At 38.0% G+C, this 21828-nt stretch overlaps 1 protein-coding gene across 2 annotated transcripts; it reads left to right on the top strand.

The window, feature by feature from the left end:
* The first annotated feature begins 1111 nt into the window (after window positions 1-1111).
* LOC116731941 (zinc finger protein 516-like) lies at window positions 1112-21474 on the top strand. Of its 2 annotated transcripts, XM_032581841.1 has the most exons (6): window positions 1112-1396; window positions 8245-8322; window positions 13149-14624; window positions 15086-16348; window positions 17518-17582; window positions 19899-21474. In XM_032581841.1, the coding sequence occupies exons 3-6, from the start codon at window positions 13322-13324 to the stop codon at window positions 19947-19949; spliced, it is 2682 nt and encodes an 893-aa protein (XP_032437732.1). In that variant the 5' UTR covers window positions 1112-1396; window positions 8245-8322; window positions 13149-13321; the 3' UTR covers window positions 19950-21474. The 2 variants fall into 2 exon arrangements, with proteins under 2 accessions (XP_032437732.1, XP_032437733.1); XM_032581842.1 differs by lacking the exon at window positions 8245-8322.
* The last annotated feature ends 354 nt before the right edge of the window (window positions 21475-21828 follow it).

The raw sequence follows: 21828 nt of genomic DNA, 5'->3' as shown, positions 1-21828 counted from the left end.
TCAAAAATGACACCAACACCACAGTATAGCCAGAAGAACAATTATCTATAATTCTGCATGTACCTGGTGTGATATATGACACAAATGATTTTGAGTTAAGATTAATGAGATTGACTACAAGCACTGAGAACTGCTAACACGTCTGTTGACATTTACATATTTTATTTACATATTTACATCATAATTTTTAGACACCCAGAAATTGAAAATACGACTTAATCTACATATCCACTTCAGCAAATAGAACTTTGCTAAACTTTTTTTTTTTACTGTGGTAATAATTGTAATGTTACTCAGTTTATTTGGTCTTATTTATGTATTTAAATAATATTTAATAGACAGAGAAACTTGTCTTTGCGTGAAGCGCCTACACGTTTAGAGAGGTGACGCTAATAAAACTCTACTCATTCCTGAACTTTATCTGAAATCTGTTCAAGTATAAATACATAATTTTTTTATTTAAAAAATGTTTCTTTTACTGTACTTTCAGCAGCATCACTCAACAGCTGTGTACACACGGACTTGCCAGATGTTTTGTTATTATGTGGTGTGCTCTTCCTAACACGACTGTGAGCAGGAATTAAACCAGCCACCTAATTTAACTTTCTGTTAAAGAGGGTTAAATTACTTCTGCTGTGATCTGGCACCTTAATAGGAAATAACTTGATCTTCAACAGAACCCACTGTCTCTCCCTAACAATATAAGCTAATAAGGAAAACAATAATAATAATAATAATAAAAATAAAACTGTAGGAGGTAATAGATACTCTTTCAATTATTCATTAAGTAACTTTATTATTTAATTGTAGCATAGTTGACCTTCAATAGTGCTCAACATTCTTTAAATTTGTTTTGTTATTTAGGGATCACATTCATGACCTCCTAATTGAAGGTTGACGACCCCCAGTGGGATCCCCACCCCATGTTTTAGAACCGCTGTTCTAAAACTAAAACTACCTTAATCTAATCTGAACCTCCGCGCACGCGCCCACCCTTCACCCCCACCAGCGAATGGGACAGACCCGCGCGCTCACGCACGTATCACTGTTGCTCGTTATTAACGTTAATAACGTTATCTCTCGCGTCACTCACGTCCCCCCCCCCCCCCTTCACCCTCCTCCCAACAACAACGGTCTGCCGCTGCCGCCGCGGAGCCTCCTGAGGACGGAACTGCGGTTCAGGTGCACCGCTGTGATTTAAATAACAACTCAAGTTTGTGTTAGCGTTGCGAGAGAAGAAGAGAAGGAGACGAGGGGAGATTAGCACAGTGCTGAAAGACAGCTCTCTGATTTGTCGACAAGTGTTTATCCGCTGAAGGGAGCTCGCCATTGTTTTATCTGTGATGGGATTCCTTCAGGAGCAACCTGCCGCCTGACGTTAACTCCCCCGCTGGAGGTAAGAGCTGAAGCTAGGCGACAGTTAACTGACAAAAACACAGTGTTTCCTTGAGGCGCAGGACGGTGTGCTGGCTGGGACACTTCGCTATTGGAGTTAGTGTCGGCGAAAGTTAACTACAACATCCCATCTAACTATTATGACTGTCAGTTACCAGTGCGGCACTCGGCGAAGTCCCACCTTATAGCCCACTCAAACAGCCGTTGCAGGAATAATTGGCGATTAATCACACGTTTGTGAGCGTCTTTGTTGCACCAGCAATAAGCGAACATGTTCAACGCTGCTGAACGTGTGTTAGGTGAGCGCAAACGGGACAGACAACAAGGCTGCCATTGTACCGGATCAGAGGCGGATTAACGGAATTCCTTTTCTCTGCACTGTCTGAACGGCCTCCAGCCTCTCTCTCTCTAGTCTCTGTCGGTGCTGGATGTTTTGAGTAGCTCTCACCTCTTGAACTTTTTAGAAACTAAACTTGAACTCCACCAGCAGACATGCACACACTAATCAGTTGATAGATGTCAAAATGAAGGTGTTGGGAAACATGTGGATGGGGACAATGCTTTTAAAAGGCATTAGCTTCCTGAATTGTGATCCAAACACAAGAAGACTTATAACTGTAACTTAATGTGCATTTTTCTTAATTGGTAACTTATTAATAGTGTAAAATACTATGTATAGTTCTCTTGATGTGAGGTATGTTTATAGAGTCTTCAGGATTCAACAATAAATATCCAACATCCAAGAACATGTAGATTTAGAAATAAAGTTATAGTATTTTCAAATTCCTGAAATTCTAGGGGTTTTCTTTAAAAGGTTGTGATCCAAAATAGTATATTTATCACAAAATTAAATTGACAAGTTTTCTATATATTTTAAGATTTTTGCCATGAATCACTCAGCAAATATTCTTTGATCAATGTTCTTGTTTTTTCAGTGGTTATATTAAACTGTTAACTGTTTTCTAAAAGTCCACTATTGATGCAGAAGGTCAAAGTTTGTCACAAATATGATATTTGTAAATTGTGCTGCTATCTTGCCAGGCCCCTCTTAAAAAAACTGTAGACCTCAGTGAGGTTTTTTTAAAATCTGGTTAAGTGTTATTATTAGAAAATTGTATTTTCAAATTTTAAAAACAGGAAAAGAGAACTTGTATAAAACAAAAATGCTTTCTCCTTGGATCTTCTTATAAGAGCAAACATTTTAAATTGCTACCTGAACAGTAAGTGTCAGAAAAGTGAGTGCACTGAAGCGACATATTGATTGACTTTTGGAACTTAAGTTTGATTTTAAAAAGTTTGATATTGTGCCCCAGCTACGACAGAAAGTAAATAATTTAAAAAGTGAATTCTGAATTCCTATTTTGTTATCATTCACCATACTTAAAACTTTAATATGCAAGTGTTTTTGTTTTTAGAGTAACATCTATCAAATGAAACAAAAACTGCAGCCAGCGACTCCGTTCTCGTTTAAACAGAGGCGGTTTTCAGTGGAATCATAACGATTAGTTGCTATCCAGTCGCTGATTTACACGTCTCCAATGATTGGAGAGTCTCTGACGACGTGTTTTCATCATAAAATGAAAAATGCCTTAAGTAATGCTTGTCATGATGCTCTTATAAGTTTGGAAATGGTCTACAGAAAATAACTGCTTTGTATTCTTGACCATTTGTTTTATCTACAAGGAATAGGTCAGGCTTTTTAGCCAGTAAATGACTCTCTTGGTGTCTTTATTTAGCATAAAGCCAGAGCAATGTGCTCAGAGGCTGGAGCTAATGACAGGTCACAGAGAGGCCAAGATCATCGTGAACTTCTACCTGTCTTGAACTTCAAAGTTTGAACTTCACAAAGTTTTTTGTCACAGCTGTTTTATGAACCTTCAAACCATCAATATTTCTGCTTTATTTTCATTTTACATAATGTGTTCTCTTTACCTGTTCAACACAGTAATATCACTTGTGGCAGACTACCTCCTATCTTAATTTCCTATGTCAGTAGTTAAACGTTTCTTTGTAATTAATGTGCATATGCAAACTGGAGTGTGATCATTAAAAACAGTTTGCATAATTTGAAATGACTTTTTATTTGGATTGGAATTTGTTTACAATGGTAGATTTCCACTTTCATGTGGACTAACGGTTAATTTCAGCCTCTTAGACCTTCTAATATGGATTTATACTAAATGAAGATGCAAAGAGAGTTATATACAGAAGGCAAGATATTTACTGATATTTGACTTAGATTCAAAAATCAAAAGTTATCAATTTATTGATATAGTTTTAATAGGCTTTAATATTGAATGCATTAAAAAAACAGGTTTCAGTTGTTTTGTTTCTTGCTGTTGCTGTTTTTCTTGGTGCTTTAAGGCTTTATTCACATAATTATGAAAGAAGTTTTTATAGGAGTGTAAAAACTGACATGTTGCTTCCATAAACTCTTATGTATACTCCCAAAACATCCAGATGTTATATTAGTTGTGGCCTTTTACAATCCACTACTCACTGGAAATAAACAAATAGGCCCAGATTTTTCGTTTCTTACTCCTCCTCCCCTCCCCTGCGTAAATTTGCACAACATGCACCATCCCCAGCTCTCCCCTCCTCCCCTGCAGTATGTGGCTGACCAACATGTGGGGAGGTAATCCCAGCTATTAGGGTAATCTCCTCAGCATGACGATCAATAGGGGAGGGTGTGCTGCCCGACTACCAGACAAGAGTTGTGGTGTGGGGAGGGGGACAAAATTTGTGCTAAAGAAAAATGATTTAATCATCTAGATTAGGTCAGGAGACGAAGGGGCTGGACAAAGGGGGAAGGGTGCAGACAGAGGCGACAGGAGGATGTGAGGGGTGAGGCCATCTCGACTTTGGAACAAGATCTGATTGGTGACAATGGACTGAAACATTCTGGTTTCAGGAGCAGATGAAGGCAACAGCAACTGGCAGTACGGTGCTCGAGACAAGACTGCTGCTACAGATACTGGGCAGAAATGTTAAAAGTAAGAGTTAGCTGTGTCCAAGTCTTTAAAATTCTAACTTAAAGCTAAAATCCTAATGGAGACAGCTTCAATAAAAGTAGATTAAAAAGTTGATGAAACAGACCAAAATAATCCTTTGAGTTATTTGCATTGTAGTTCAAATATAGGCTGCACTTGGGGCTAATTTACAGGGCAAATCAAAATTAGGCAAACTAGCCAGACTGTAGTTTGTTATTCTAAGGAGTTTGACCTCAAACAGATATGAATACATTTTTTAAAATTCTAAACATGGCTCCATGTTGCTTTGCAAATTCTGAATTATTCCAAAAATCATACTACCTTCCTTAAATGTGGTTCCACCACCGTTATCAGTGGTGCAAGGTTTTAAAGATATATTTCAATACTATTCTGATAGTTTAAAGTATTTTTAATGAGATGCCAAAGAAGGAGCTGCAGTGACTGGAGCTCTCTCCAAACTGTGTGGAGCAAAGCATAAAGCAGTTCTGCCCCTCCTAAACCTGCTGCTGGTTCAGTTAGCTTACTGAAGGAACACTATTACACCTTTCCCATGCTTATAAGACAGAAATGGTGTTAGAAGTTCCCAGTTCCTACTTTTGGTGTGTTTTGTGATTTTTTTAAATGTTTATATTTCTGATGTTTGTGTGTAACACTCTGGGGTAATTGGCATAATAAGTTTTAAACCATTATTAAAATTGTGACCGAGTTGTTTTCTGACATGAGGGAGTTTGGTAATGACTTATTTCCCATCAGAAAGTTGTTTTCCCCAATGATACAGACACCAAATGAATACTGTGCAGGTCTCAGGAAGAAGTGGGAGTGCTTGATTAAAGAAAAGAAAAGAAAAAACACACACACACCACTTAACAGTTATTGGTGGTATTCATTATAATATTGTATAAGAATGATGCCATAATTTCTTGACATCAGGGTTATGGAAAATAATGGAAAATTGAATTTGACTTGGTAAATCTCTCTGTAAAGTGGCCTGGTTTGACTTCTGTTTTATAGCAGTGCTATAAAAATAGAGTAACTGAATTTATTGCTTCATTGTTTTACTACATCTGTTTTAAGACAGTAAAAAGATAATAAACATCATACACAAACCAAAAGAATCACTTTACTCAGCACATCTCATGCAACATACATCCAAAGAAAAATACCAAAAATACATTTTAAAAAGTTAAAATAAAACTAGAAAGAAAGGTTTCTATCCAGGAATTTCATTGAAATATATCCCAGATCAAGATAAGTATGGAAAAGAAAAATAGAGCTTTGTATTTGAAGATGCCATGTATTTCTTTCCATCCATCTATCCATCCATCCATCCATCCACTAACCCCAACCACTCTTGTACAACAACACACAACATACAAGTATTCTTCAAGGAATTAATGGTGTTTCCCAGTTGACTTTTTTCTTAAATTTTAACATTATGCCCAACTTAAACCTGTTTCCTTTGGAAAGCGATTTGATTTTCCAAATGTGCTAAGCAACTGGCACATGTAAAATAAGAATACATAAAATAATTTCTTCAAACACAGATTCAACATGTCAGTGCAATAATACTCATTTGCACTGACTAAACTAACAGAATGGATAAATCATTTATTACATTAAAAAATCGTAAAGGTCAGTGCTGGTGAGGAACTGAAAAAGATAAACATTTTTCATATGCATTTTTGAAGTATCACATTAGAAACAGTTGATGAAAATGGCAAGATTGGAAAAAAAAAAAAAGACTTGCTCAATCTTGCAAAGCGTTTTTATGCTTGGTGGCTTTTGGCTTTTCCGAAAAACAGTTAATTCGCAAATTTGTGTAAAAGAAAAAAAGGGAGGGGAACTTCCTCTTTAAGTCTCCAGCGGAGGAGCTGGAGTTCAAACACTGGCATAGTGTCCAGATGGAAGATGGAAGGGATGAGTAAGGCGTTCACAGATCCCTTCTGTTTGGTCCCATTGAGACAGAGGGAGACGAGATTGGATGAGTCTGAGGGAATCAGGTTACTATCGGCCCATTCTATTCCAGAGAAACGCTGGTGTAAAAGATGCAACACCCCGATGGGAAACCTAATCCGGACCCTCCTGCCAGCTGTCATTCTTTTGCTCTTGGGTAAAATCGCAGAGTAGCTATCACCTTACCTTTCTTAAAACCTTACTTTAATCATGAGCGAAAATGGGAAATTACTCACATGTTCTTACAGATCAGCATTTACTTTGTAACTTGAGAGTTTTGAGAGAACAATTTGTTGTATATCACAAGTACAATGGCATGGAAGTCATTTTAATCCTCTTAAGACACAAGCGTGAGACACGAACTTGTTTTTCATTTATGAAGGAACTGTGTGAAGCAGCACTGCAAAATATAGTATTAACTTAAAATTTGTTTTAGCAAAGTTCAGGAAAACCATATTAGGCTGAAAAGAAATGAGAAATAAAGTAAATGCTAAAACCAAAGAGCAGACAGCGAAACTTAAATTCACAATAGTAAAGGGTTAAAAAAACAGATTTAAAAAAGTTGTACTTAAATTATTTTGTATTTTGAAGTTTTCCCCTCCATTTATTGCTATTGTAGGACTCGGTTTGGGGTTCAGGGTTGCAGAGGCTGCAGTTTTGAGTAATCTGCATGTTCTTTTGCATGCAGAATAACAGTTAATCTCAGTACAGAGCTGAAATCAGGGCCATAAAAGAGAGAAATACTTTAATGGGATTTAGAAATTTGCAAAGCAAAAGCCAGCATCTCCTGGTGAACATCAGGCATACAAGAATAAGAGACAATCATAAATAACTCATAAAAACTAAGTTAAAACTGGAACTGTCATAACTAAAGAAAATTAAAAAAAAACAACAGAAAATGAATTACTTGTAAACTGTAAATATCATACCTGGCTAAAGTGATGTTTATATATGGTCTGATTTTTTCAGCTTCACTTCCAGAATGGCATGTAACTGAGTTTTATTTGGACATTTAAAAAGAAAAAAGTGTATTTTAGATGGTTCATGTTGTTTATTGATCTGATATTGTTTTGTTGATCTGAGGAGCCTCTGTTTTTGCTGAATTTGCTGTTCAGTTTCCTGTCCGTCTGTCCTCAGTTGTTAGTGTAGGGAAGAGCTGCACAGAGAGCAGCTGCTCATAAATCAGTCATTAAATCTTATGATGTTGAAAGGAAAGTGTTATGTTATTAAATCTAAAATTTTTCCCCAAGGCATTATTAAGAGGAATTATGCTGAATTATCTAGACATAAAAATATGCATATACATAACTGATGGTACTTTAATGACAAATGTTTTTGTACAAAATAATTTATTAATATACTTAAATGTTTACCTTATGATTAATCTTTATATTGTCGAAAAATGGGGAAGTTGTAAAAAGACAATAAATTTTTATTGCCATAGATAAGTTCAAGGATAAATTCTGCTTACATTGTGATATCCATTCTGTAATTTTAATCTTTGGCAGGTTCTCTTTGTTTCTCTAACATTAACATCATTTATCTTAGATGAAAAGACTTGAGATTTCCTCCTGAGGATAGGAGCACAGACGATTGTGTGTGGATGTGGTGGATTGGGGGTGGGATGCTGTAAAAAGACACAAACCAGAGTGACAGAGACACATAAAGGGAGACAGTGTGAGTCTGAGTTGACCTTGGCATGATAATCTAATCCCTGTCGAGAGTGCTTTTTTTAGAGAGCAACTTAATGCTAGCAGATTATACTCCAGTGTCTCCCACACTAGCCAATACACACAGAAAACAGAATGGGTCCACAATGGATCCCTCAACCCACCACAGGTGAACTCTAATATTTGAAAATACCCTTAAATATGTCATCCTTCCATCTTTTCTTTTCTGCTTTCAGAGGCAGTCCTTTGTTAATTTCTAAGGTCTGTAATCTACATCTGCATCAGATATTTGGCTATCCGGTCTAACCTTTGCAGTGAGTATTTTCTGTCATTTCTTTGTCCTGTTATGGATACCTCTTAATGCATTAAGGGGGCATCCATGATAAAAGGCCACTCATGGAGCAGCTCATGTCATGCAGTGAAGAGTAATCCCTATATATGTTGTGTAACCAAGCAGAGAGCTGCATGAGGAGGGGGATGGGCACCAGCGTGCACAAGTTTGTCCGTGCCTGTGACTGCTGAGCTCATGGCTGTCTAATCTTTTAGGTACATTAGGCTGTTCACCAACAGTAGACTATTACTTCACTGTTTACCTTTCAATTACAGGAAGTCACTCTAGAAGCATTGTAAATCTTCAGTAAGATTTACTTCAGTAAGATTTTCTGTGATCAGAAAATTTGGGTTGTGCTTATCAAATATGTTACAATGCTTACCTGAATTTTGTACAATGGGATGCTGGCTGAACAGAGAAAGTATCTTGTTTCTATGACTTAGTACGCTTTTGATGTATTTATAAGAAAAAAGCTGTAGGAAACATAAGTCCTGTTGAAATCTTAGGAAAATCCATCATTAAACCGGACGTCATCTCAAATATTTAGCCCATTACCAAGTCTTTTGAAGCATTTTTGTAGTTCTTGGGCCTTGTGACGTGCCAGATATGTGATGTTGAACACAACTGGCGAAGGAACCATTATTAAACTCACTTCTTCTAAAAGAAGTGAGTTTAAAGTAGGCCAGCTAGGTATCATGAACTGATACTCCAAAAACATTCACTGCATTGGAAGAACATTTACACATCTTGGACCTTTACTATGTTGTCCCATTACAAACCTCAATCTTTTATTTATTTCATAGATTTTATGTGATAGTCCAGCTCAAACTATTACCTGATTTTTAAGTAGAAGAGACCAATGGTTCACAAAAGCATTTATAAAAACCTGAAGAGTGGTTAGCATTTCACTCAATATTATTTTTCTGATATCCTTGAATAAAACTCAAGGCAACCAATTATCTTCAGAATTTGCTTAATTAGTAGATAGTGTGTAATTTATTCTTAGTATAAATCCAGCTGTTGCATGAAGTCCTCTGAGAAGTATGTTTAATAAACAGCTTCAGGAGTGTGAAAGGATTCCTCTGTTTGTGCTTTTATGATTTAGCTTTTCAATCGAATGTTATTTTCAGACAAAGATATATTGGGTAAATCCAAAAAGGATGTCTTAAACAATGATTTAATTTTTAAATGTATCAAGCTATCCAAACCAACACAATGTAATAAATATTGTGTCATCCTAAACGTAGTAAATGGTTATATTATTCTTGGCGACAACAACTTACAAACTGACGACAGATTGTAGGAGACTGACCACCCATCTGTTTGTGACCTCAAGACCTGAAATGCTGTTTAATACTAAATGTATTGGGACATCTTGGGGATCATTAAGGCATTATTTGGCAAATGTCACACAGGCTGTTGTGTTCTTTTTGATTAGTAGTGCCTGTGAGCACAAAACCCGATGATGGAGATCAGTTTGGTCTTCTCTCTGTAATAAAACAGCTGTGACTATTGACCATAACTGAAGCAAGTGAGGTATGGATTTAGATGTTGTTCTTGGTTCTTTTGTGACATCCTGGAACTATTTGCCAAGGAAGATTCATATTTATTGTTCCTCAATTTCTTTAGATCAAGACCTGTTGTGTTGGTATTTAGGATATTTTAGCCTTCTTTATGTTGTCAGAGATGTTTCTTTATGTCATTCTTTTTTCTACAATTCTGGCAAGTATCAAGCATGAGAATGGCTAGCAAAATTTAACTCAGCTTTCAAAATTTTTCCCTTAATAAATAAGTGTCATCACTTGAAATCAGAGTTTTCTGACTCATATGAAAAAAAAATTATATCAGAAAATAGCAATCAGTTTAGTGTGACAAAAGCAAAGACAGAAGAAATCTGTAAGCAGGCTCTTTTCCTTCTGAGGGTGGACGGAGTGCAGTTTAGAGGATTTGCCAAATTTGAAAAATTGGACCTTAAAGTTGGATATATAAATCTAACTTCTCTCTTTGACTGCTTTTAGCAAAGTACTCACCCTCGGTTTATGTGCTGGTTTTGTTTGCTGCTTCAGCTGTGTTAGTGGAAACGGGCAGGATTACTGGACACAAAGCGTAGATGTGAGGTGAGGCTTAGTGAGCGACTATGGCTTTGAACACTAGCATAAGGACAGTCACATGCTATCTCCAGTCAGGGGTATGTTGGCACTGACTTGTGGATGTGAATATTTGGACGACTTCAGCACAAACACACAGGCACTGAGACAGGCTCATTCTGGGGGCATTTTAGCAAACATTTGCGCATCATTTTTTCACTTGTATGCCAATCCTGGGTTAAATAAAACAGAGACATTTATTTTAAAATCAAATTAAAATATGATTCATTCATTCTTGGGAGTGTCATGCAGAATAAGGGAGATGCTATTTTCTGTCCACAGCAGCAACCGGACACACAGGCGGCGCACAAACATACGACCCACCGAAAGCGGATATTTTCACACACATCGCAGCACACAGGCTCTCAGCATCCATGCCCTGACCATAGGGAGTTTGTGCTGAGCTGGTTGGGACGTCAGGATGAATCAATGCGAGGACAGCTGACTGGACATGCCTATTCATCTGCCAAAGAAAAGAGAGAGGAAAAAAAAGGGGGAGCGAGGGATTCTAAAAGAAATGAGCCGAGCCCTGAAGCAACACGTTTTGCTGTGTGCATTACTTATTTTATCCTTCAGAGAACACTTAATGTTTTTGGAGTGGAAAGAGAGGAAGTGGACAGTTGAATAGGGTTTTTTTTTGTACATGTAAATGTGGGCTGCTGTGACAAAGACATGAGGTCCTTATGTTATACTGTCAATGCGCCTAACGCCATACCGATGGCCCGTTTATACCCATCTGTTGCCATCAGCCCTCTGACTTTATCCCCATTGTGTTAACTCGTTTCATTCGCCTTAACATTAAACCCTTAATTGCCGCCCCCCAGTTTCTCTTGCACATGCCCCCCAGTGCTCTTATAGACAGTGTGCCGCATTGCCTGTGCACTAATCCGGTAGCGTCTGCCTACAAAACACCTGCCATATCCAAAAAGACCCTCTGAGCCCCTCCATCCACCCATGCCAGTGTGAGCGGATCAGCATAGATGACAACATGCATGTAGGCAGATGCGCCTGTGGATGCAGATAATAAGACAGCCAAATGACTTCGAAGTTAAAATACAAATCTTGGTTTTTTTTCTCACATTTGTGAACTGAAATAAGAGTTGTTGGGGTTTTTTTCGTCCCGCCTATTTGCTCAGACATGTATTGGAAGAGAGTGACGTAGAGGCCCAGGCCTCTTTCATTTAACAATAACTCTCTGGACCCCCTAATGAGGGTTGAGGGCCAGACTTGAGGCGATGTGACAGTTCTGGTGCTGCCAACACAATAGCAGGTTTCTCTTTTGACTGCCTGGCTGGCTGTACACCACAAAGTATCTTCTTTGACTAAAACAGTCCAACAAATGCTGATATTTGCATAAAATATATGTCTAACCCTGCCTGTCGGGGTTAGAACTTTTCTTGTGGAGTACGATAACGGTGCTGTTCCACTGTTCTGTGATTAGAGGATTTTGTAATTCTATGCTGTAATTCTTTGAAATAAAGACGTTTAGTAAATAATAAATCTAAATTAATAAAGTTAACGTTGGTCTTCATGAGTAAGTCACTATTTCACAGCAGTTGCTCCAGAAATATCTCTCTGTCTCTGCCTGTTTTACTCTGTGAGTTTCTGAAATCAAGTTTGTTGATAGCGGTTTATTGATTGGGAATTAGAGTGGATGGCCCCTGAGGGTTCATCCTGGTTGGGCCAGGAATGAATACATCTCTTCATGCTTCACCTCACACACTCAATTTAGGCATAGGAAACCAAAGGACTGATAGACATGCATGTTGAGACACTGACCCGCGCTCTAATATGTACAGACAGGCATCGTTCATCTACTGTGGGACAAAAACACTGTCCCAGTATCAGTTGGATGCAGACGCATGAAATTGCTTTTGTCATTGTTGGGGAGTGTTTTCGCTTAAAATAGAGCTGTACACTTTCTGGAAAAGATGTAAATGCAATACTATTGCTAAAAATTGCAATAATGAAACTGATTGCGATTAAGCCTCATTTTTTGTAGACATTTCTTTCTTTACTATTACACAATATCCCCACAACTCTCCATAAGCTTTAGCATGTCAGCCACTAAAGAAACACCTGTGTTGCTGCCATTAACCTAGGGCCATTCAAATAGCTAAATACACTGTAAACATCAAAAGCATGACTTCATAACATGTGGAATTATATGTCCTAACAATTATTACATCCTAGCAGTTCTTTGTGACTGCTATATTTACCACAGAGCTTTTGCAAGGACAATTGGGATTTGATATGTTGTGCAGCTCTGCCCTAAAACTTTGCATTAGGAAAAGGACCCAACCAACAATTTATACGTGAATCAATCACATTGTTCTGTAACTATTATCTAGTAATACCAATATTATTACATACTGTTTTATAAGTAACAGTTGAAATGTTTGTGTATGGGACTTCTAAACCACAAATGTTAATTTTACGCTAATCATATTATTGAAAACTGCAAACAGCTGTGATTTATTTATCTTTTTTACCTTATGGTGATGATAATGCTAGTGATGAAGATAATCATTGGAAACACAGTGTTTTGCACATTTTATCAAGGTACGTCTACTTTTATACAAATCTGAAAAGTGACATTTGTATTCACCTTCAGACTTTAAGATCTGTCAGGTTGTTAACATTAATATTCTTTCATTTTCAGGTAAATTACTGGAAACATACTTTCTTCAGAGGTCGGGATGAACCTTAAAGCAGAGTCTTTTTTAAGATTCCAGACACCAGCTTTGAGAACTTAATGACGTTTCTGGGTTAAACGTTGACGATTCATCAGATCAACTACACAGCTGTTAACCCGTGAGATTTTCACAAAAAGTAATGGAGACGGAGGAGAAAGAGGATGTATCACAAAAACAAGCTTTAAGTACAAAAGAAGAGGAAGAAGATGCAACAACGTGCCACACATGTGGAGTGTGTGGTCGTAGTTTTCCTCTGCTCAGCTCTCTCTCTCAGCACATGAGAAGACACACACGGGAGAAGCCGTATAAGTGTCCCTACTGTGAGCACCGGACAGCGCAGAAAGGCAGCCTGAAGGCTCACATCCGAAGCCATAAACTGGGCCTACTCAGCAAAAACTCTGGAGACAATGAGGTGAAAGAAGATAAGGAACAGAAAGATGAGCCTGATGTTCTTGACCTCCCTGAAGTCATCAGCACATCTGACAAAGCTCATCACATCAATGGGAAGGTGAAGAAGAAAGTAACAAAGAAAAAAGTTAAAAGTAAAAATGGGATTGAGTTTGGAGACGGGCCTTTCTCCTGCATCTTTTGCGGCCAAGTTTTCCCTCAGGTATTGCTCCTTAAATCCCACATTAAGCTGCACCACGGTTCCCATGATCACGGATGCCGCATTTGTGGACGACGCTTCCGCCAAGCATGGTTCCTCCAAAGCCACATGCGCATTCATCGGGTCAAAGCACAGCTTCAAGGCAGTAAAAACAATGAGCTGCCTGCCACAATCAATGGGACTCCTCAGGACCCAGCGTCACTGATAAACGAAGAGTGCCTCTACGAGCTCTGCGCCGGCTGCGGTAACTTCTTCAAAGACCGCACCACATTGCGGGTTCATGAAAAGCTGCATAATCTGAACCCAAATCCAAAAATTGAAGACCTGATGCCCTCTGAATTGCAAGTTCATAAGAAGCACTTTTTGGAACTCCTGAACCTCAAAAGTGCTAACTCTAAAGAACCACCAGAGGAAAAATTTCAGGGTGGAAGAATTCAAGAGCTAGACCCAGTTTGTAGTTACCAAGCCTGGCAGTTAGCTACAAGGGGACGACTAGTGGAGTCCTCTGAAAAATGTCTGGGCTGGGAGGAGAGACTGGCTGATGCAGAAGTGGCATATGACACAGAGAAAGAAGAATACGTACCCCTGAAGCAGGAAAAGAAGAGGAAACAAACTGACAGCTCCAACTCTAGTGTCAAGAAGAAGAAGGGTGATACAGGCTACGATCACACCCCTAACTCTCTGAATCACAGCAGAAGTGGAGACAAAAAGAATTTCCAAAAAGACCGTATCATTTTGAATGGACTCGGTCAAGCGTTTTATGAGGCACTGCAGACAAAGAAGGTCAGAGAACAATCATCTAAGAGTAAGAACATCAGGAGCCAAGAGCATGGAGGTGAGCCTAGAAAAACACTCACACTGTCGTTCTGTAGACCTGAAATTATGTTTGCAAGATTAAAATTGGAATGAAGACAGCTGCTTAAAAGAAATATCTTTTGTTACGCTGCTCTCTGTAAGGTTAGGTTAGAACGAGACACCCATCAAGGTGAAGTTTCACAACTCGGTCAACCATGGTGTAGTCTTTTGTCACTAAAGGGGTAGTCGCCCTCTAGTGGACTTATAATTGAATTACACCAGCTGTTGCAGCATTGAACAGATGGATTTGAGCCTATTTTCAGAGTGAAACAACAAGCTTATGTTATTTTTGTTGTAAGTTTGAAGTTAATACATGGTTCTAGATGTTTAATCCCTCCATTTATCATAAATAGGAGGCAAGTTAAAATCATTCGTTTCCTGGAACTGACTTGGTTTTAGGCTTATTATAAAACTGTTTTGAACTTCTTCTTGTTCTTACAGATAAAAAGTCCTACTCCTGTGAGTACTGTGATTTCCAGACTGATGACTCCTCACTGCTCAGGTCCCACCTATACAGCCATCGCCTCGGCCCCTGCAGCAAACAGAGCACCACTGCTGCCAACATCAGTAAAAGTGGTTCTTCGAAATATATGGACTACCTCAGGAGCAGGAGTGTGTTGCTCAGTCAGCCATATTGGAATCAGTACACATATCCTCCTGGTCAGAAGTTTGCAGAGGGAAACATTAAGATGGAAAACTCAAACGGGATTGAGATGAAAGAGGAGGTACACACTGGTGGCGAAAATTTCAGTCTTCTTAATCTTTCTTCATCCTCTGCTGCTGTTGAAAATTCAAATTATCTGGTAAAAACTGAGGGCCTGGTGCAACATCAGTGTCTATACTGCTCGCACACTAGCAATTACCCAGAAGTCCTGTGGATTCATCAGCGTGTCACCCACAGGGTGGATGGCAGCAGCTCTGTAGCACCAAAGTGGGCACCCTGCATTAGCATTTTAAAGAGTTTGAAAGCAGGTTCTTCTCAATGGAGGCGCACAGGACCTCCACCGTTCCTTGAAGGCAAGGACTGCCCAGCTTTACCCACTCCACGAACACAGCGTACACAACCTCCAGGTGTCACAGCCCAAACCAGCAGCAAGGTCTCATCCTCAAAAATCCAGTCAAGCATCCCAAAGCCCAAGCATCACCCGAAGGACTCACATTCCTCAGATGCAACACATTCTCGTGGGAAGGTTGTGTTCCAACCTCAAAGGAAGTCTGGTGAACATAAACGAGTCGTAGATAGTGTAAGTAAAGCCTCCATTGCCCAGGTTACTTCAATAAACAGTTCTGTGCACACCAAGAGTCTCTCGAACTTCCAGACTTCAAGCAGCCCCAAGGACAGAGGCAACAGAGTTGCTGTGGAGGGTGTCTTCCCCCAGGAGGGTTTGGGGTTTATGTTAGCAAGAAATCAAAGTGGGACTTCTTCTAACACAGCAGCAGACAAAACCTACTCCCGAAGGCAATCATGGGACTTTTCCTCTGGTCTTAAAGGCCCTGATCTTTGGGCAGCCATGAACATGTGGGGGCTACATGGTGGGAAAGCATATTTAGAGCCACACCTTTTTGCTCAGGGAAAGAGTGACTCAACAGGAGACACCCCTAAGGAGATGGACCTTTTAAGTCTTTTGAAGAGCTACAGTCCCCATGAGCTGGCAGCTCTTTATCAGCACTGGGGATATGTCGATCCAAGACTGGATCCACAAGGTAAGAGTTTTATGAGCCAAACTAACTATAATGACTGAGAGATGGAAAAGAAAAAGGATTTATTCAAAATATACTGTGTCTACAACTATTCACTCATTTCCTCATTTGTCATAGTAACAAACTTCAGTTTATTATAGTGAGATTTGATAAGCCAACACAAATTAATGCATAAATATGAAGTGGAAGGAAATTATATTTTACCAAAAAAATCTGTAAAGTTATGTATTTGTCTTCAGCCAAGTACTTTGTAGCACCACTTTTTGCTAGTCACAGCTGTATGTCTATTGAGGTGTGTAGAACTTTGCACATCTAGAATGAATTTTTTGTCAATTCTTGGCAACACAGCTCAGACTCAGTAAAGCTGGATCTGTGAACATTGACTTTAAACACCTACTTCTGATTGCCAACTGGAATTAAGTCTGAATTTTGATATCCATATTTGAGTTTCAACTCTTAACTTACCTCTAGTAGGTCACATCAGATGACCACTCACACTCAGGTTCTCCTGGAGGTTAAAGGGGGTTTCTCCTCACCACTGTCCCTAAATTCATCCTCAACATGTGGGATTGCTGCAAAGTTAACAACTTAATACAACTGACTGTCCATTGATGGTACATGAATGATTGCTAAAATTCAGAGGCTCAGTGGAGTCTGCTAGGTTTCTTCATATAGAAAACTTTTTACCATTTTTAATATTAAACTAAAGAAAACACAATCAAATTAGAATGTCTTTAAATACTATATTGGTATGATTGGATTGATTTTATGTTTCTGTAAAAAAAATTTATATGTGATGTGCCATGACGCAACATTTGATGTGAAATGGCGCTATATTGAATTTAATTGAATTTGTTTGTAAAGAATTTTGAAAAACAAAACTCCCTTCCACTTCACAATATTTCATTTTTTTGTGTTCTATCACACAAAATCTCAGTAAAATGGACCAAAGCTTGTGACCATAATATTTGGGGTAAGAATACTTTTGCAAGACACTGGGCTAAAATATTAAAATATTGCAACTTGTTTTGTTTGGGGTTTATTTTAGTGTATGCAGATCACTATTAATGTCTTATGGTTTGTCAGCATGATGCCTTTGCTAAGTTTATGAAGCATGCAGGATTTGAGATACAGTATTTATGTTTAATTGCTGTTTTAAAATCCTTTTACAGCAGCACTGCAGTTGAATGGAAGTTTTGGGAATGAAGTTCATTCTTCCACTGAATCTTCCAAACAGGTATTCCAAACTTTTCCTAAACAAAAACTCCTTAAATCTAAATGTTTTAAAAATAAAACTGTTATTTAGAATAGAATAGAATAGAATAGAATAGAATAGACAGGTGGTGACATGCTTTTACATCAATTTTACTTGATGTGCTATATGTCAATTGTATTCAAGAATCACTTTTTGGGCTCAGTCCAAACACAATATCACACCATTCAGGTAGAACTTTTTCTTAAAAATAATTTTACTTTTAAAAATGATTCATTGAAAAAAATCTTCAACTTATATATTCCCAATTCTGTAAAAAGAACTGTACTATATAAAAACATAACACACTGACATTGGCATAAGAGCGGCACAACTCTATGGCCATTGAGATCATGCAGACTGTGGGTTGGTGTTGATTTGATGACGAGGGTTTAATAACTGTGTTTAGAATAATAAGGCACTTCAGAAAGATTGGAGTGGCACTGGTGGTTTTCACCCCTCGGATATTTTTTTAAGTGTGAGCAAACATATCTGTGCTTTGATCCAGTGTGAATTGTTTAAAACAATAGTGTAAACTGAAGTTATTTCTTGTCCAAATTATTAAATTCATTATAATAAACCATTTTTAACTTAAATGAATGTTATATCTGGACTTGCAGGACGTTGATGATTGTGGAAGTAGCTGATTTTGAAAAGCACAATCCTTTTATCTGAGCAAATATTTAAGATGAAAGTCAGATTGCACATTGCGTATCACTAGTTTAAACTACTGATTATAACCGAGTATAATCGGCTATAATCGTGTGTCAATAAACATATGACACAAAGATATGTTATCATTTTTGTGTCGTATGTTTTGCCTTCTAAGACATCCTAATCATTTGGGTTAGAGAACAGCACAGAAATCCCTAATTTCCTCAAACGTCTCTGCAGCAGCACTGTGTGCCTGCTCTGCTGTCTGTTCTTCGTCTCTGTCCGAGTACAGCCTGTCATCCCCGTGCACACTCGTGTCTGCAGATGCACTTCTGTCTGTGTGCGTAGCTGTCAGCTCTTGCAACCTGGCTGCCGCTTTCCTTCACCATGCGTAAGGGAGGCTGACAGGAACGAGGCAAACAAATAATAAAAAGACATCGTCGGTCCCCCCTCGGGGTAAAACTCACCCGGCGTCTCCATATGTTGTGTCAGTTAGGCCTGTCACTCAGGCCTACCGTCATGACACCTACAACTGCTTACTTTCTCCTCTGTTCCCTCCTTAAATCAGTTTGTCTCAAACTTTTCAGCCTTTGCTTCCACTTAAAGGCAGACATTTCTCCTAACCACGCTGCCTTAACAAGACGACACAGATGGGTCAGGTTTCACTTTAATTACAAATGAATGAATAAATCCTTTCTCTCCGTTTTTGTTTTGGCTTGAGAAATGTGGGAGACTGACCATTTTTTCAAAAATAATAATTATTAAATATTAGAACAATATGATGTACAGTATTGTAAAGAAAGCTTTTCTCCTTCATAGATTTCATTTTTTTGTCACACATAAATGTTTCAGATCAGCTATCCATGATTTATCTGTACCCATTTATCCTTATATGGTCCCTAGGGGCCAGATTGCCAGTCCATCACAGGGCCACAGAGACACACACACATAATAAATGACCACACAAACCCATAGCAAGCGTTTGAGATGATAGATTTTTTTTTTTTTTTACCGTGGAGAAGCTTTAGCCCTCCCTTTTTTGCACAATCTTTTCTTAATTAGGCAGTTAATTAAGAAATTTCCTAATTAATTTCTTAGGCAGGTTCTTAGGAAAACTTTCCAATATATTGAAGACTTACACAAACATAAATAGCCTGTGTAAGGTTATGTTTCAAGCTTTGAATTAGATATAAATTCAAACTTTGACTACGCCAATCCATCCACCTTCATTTAGATTTTTGAGCCCCACTTCCAGTGCTGCCTCATTTAAAGCAACACTTTCTTTAACGTAGAAATACATGAGCTTTTACTCAGAAGAGTCATGTAAGGTGGTGAAAGGGTATAATGACCTACATGACCTGTGTGCAGAATTAGTATGCTGGATTTCCAGAACCACTGACATGTCTATGGCCTAGGATACACACTCCACACTCTGAGAACTGCTACCTCACAGGAACATGAAGCAGTCTTTGCCCAAACAGCAGTAGATGTTGTACTTTTAACTTTTACTTTACAAATAAATAAATAATAATAAAAAAAATATATATATATATATATATATGTATATATATATTTTTTAAACGACAGTTATTCCAACACAGGTGTGTGTGTGATGTAACCTCTGAGCTTTCTGTCTGTCTCCTGCAGAAGAGCAGCCGCTCCACTCCGTCTTCAGGATCTCTGCATAAAGGAACGTGAGGTTCTGCTGCTGATCTCCGCTGCCACCATCCTACCTGCTGAATATAAACATATGTTGTTCTTTGAAGGAAGCAGCTAAAAATGCAGAGGCAACTGTGAAAAATGCACAATTTATTGGAAGCAATGAGGTCAATTCTTTACTTTGCAACATGATTATTTTATTTGAGGTCTTCCGCATGTTTTCTTTGCTCGGTAAACCTTTAGATGATGATAGCTGATGTGCACACACGGTGAGGTGTTTGGAAACTTTGTAGAGATAATGCTCCAGTCCAGATGGAAATAAAATGTGTTGCTTCAGTCGTGTAGCTACATAGAAGATGTCTTTAGTTGTAGTGATACTGTAAAACGGATCCGTCAAAACAACAGAAAAGGCGTAATACCATGTAAGGATTGAAAAACACTCTTACTGCAAAAATGTATTATTCATTGTATATCACTGTCATGTTTCAGTTTGTTGTTTCATCTCCTGTAAATGTTTTTGTTTTTAATATTATTATCTTTGCTAAGTTTGTTATTGTTACCACTTTCAGAATTACAGATAAACTAACATCACTTCACATTTGAACCTAAGTCCACCAATAAACTCTGACATGAGAGGAGGTGCCAATGTGCCAGTTCATGATTCACTTTTATATGAGGCATAGTTGTGGTACTGTATGGTTTCTATTTTTAGACCCAATCTGTTTAGATTGTACCCATAAATTGTTGCCCATCATACAGCTAGTCTGTAGCGTCCAAAAAGGTGCCCGCCGTTATACGTTCAGATTTAAATTACAAATGCAGTATTTGCCTCTCTGTTTCAGTTAGATTTATTCTGAGTCATCTTTCATACTTTGTATGTGGCGTAGCGACTGAATGCTGTGATTTATTTTTCTAGAATTAAAAATGGTAGTGAAAAACAGTTTATACTGATGGGACTCCTACTAGCCTCTGCTAGTCAAGCTACTGAAAAGAAAAAAAAAAGTATGGTATGTATTCATTTTTAATTATTCACTTTACTCTCCTTTTGTGTTCCATGTGTACTCTGTTTGCTGGTTTCTTCTAGTATGTTTACATTTTAGTACATCTCATTTATCTTCTCCCTTACATAAAATGTCTATGCATTTGACAAAGCCATAAGCGTATGATTGTTGGGAGATCCAAAGAGCACACAACTATTACAATGAGTGTTAGAAAATATATTCTCCTTGTCGATAAATATTGTAAACGGACTTTTACTTCAGGGGCTTTTTCTTTTCTAAAAGTGAAATTTAAGAACCCATAGATACTTGATATTTGTAGAGAGAAAACAAAAATTGTGGAGGGCTGCTTTCTGAAACAACAGGAAATGGTGAGCCACTGTTTTTCATACAAATCCAAACATTTTGCAAACATCAAGCTTTAAATTGAGCTCTGAGTGGTTTCATTTTTGTGACTGTAAACATGTTTCGTAGGTAATTATGTTGGTATCAGAAGGAATATTTTCAACAGCTTCAGTGTGTTTGTAAAATTATTTGAATAAAGTTGATTAATGTTGATTTATATACACAGTGTTTTTGGTATGTTTTATAATACATCCGTGTGTCCTTTTTTGGGTAATATTAGAAGAGCAAATGCAATAGTATTGTTTGTAGTGCAGTGTAAATATGTCATGTCAATATCTTTTGCATTTAATCACTATTTGCGCCGAATTCTTACATGACCAGATTAAAGTACTACATGTAGTAACATGTGCTAGTAACATAACCCAACAGTAAATTTTTGTTTCCGTCTCTTTAAAACCAAAAAAGAAGCAAAGATATATATTTTCTATAAATAAAAAGTCGAATTGATGGATCTATCCACATATCCATGTGGTAGTTCATGTCGTAAATTACATAGTGCGGTTTTTAAATTAGAA

The sequence above is a fragment of the Xiphophorus hellerii genome, chromosome 13 (genome assembly GCF_003331165.1).
Source record: "Xiphophorus hellerii strain 12219 chromosome 13, Xiphophorus_hellerii-4.1, whole genome shotgun sequence".
NCBI classification, from domain to species: domain Eukaryota; kingdom Metazoa; phylum Chordata; class Actinopteri; order Cyprinodontiformes; family Poeciliidae; genus Xiphophorus; species Xiphophorus hellerii.
Note: the sequence above shows the minus strand (reverse complement) of the source record. Positions and strands in the feature narration are given on the sequence as shown.

Bases quoted from the DNA above. Each gene is read 5' to 3' on its own strand.
- LOC116731941 (XM_032581842.1), top strand. From the start codon at position 13,322: ATGGAGACGGAGGAGAAAGAGGATGTATCACAAAAACAAGCTTTAAGT. The intron at 14,625-15,085 runs GTGAGCCTAGAA...TTGTTCTTACAG, and splicing joins CAGGAGCCAAGAGCATGGAG to ATAAAAAGTCCTACTCCTGT. The intron at 17,583-19,898 runs GTATTCCAAACT...TGTCTCCTGCAG, and splicing joins CCACTGAATCTTCCAAACAG to AAGAGCAGCCGCTCCACTCC.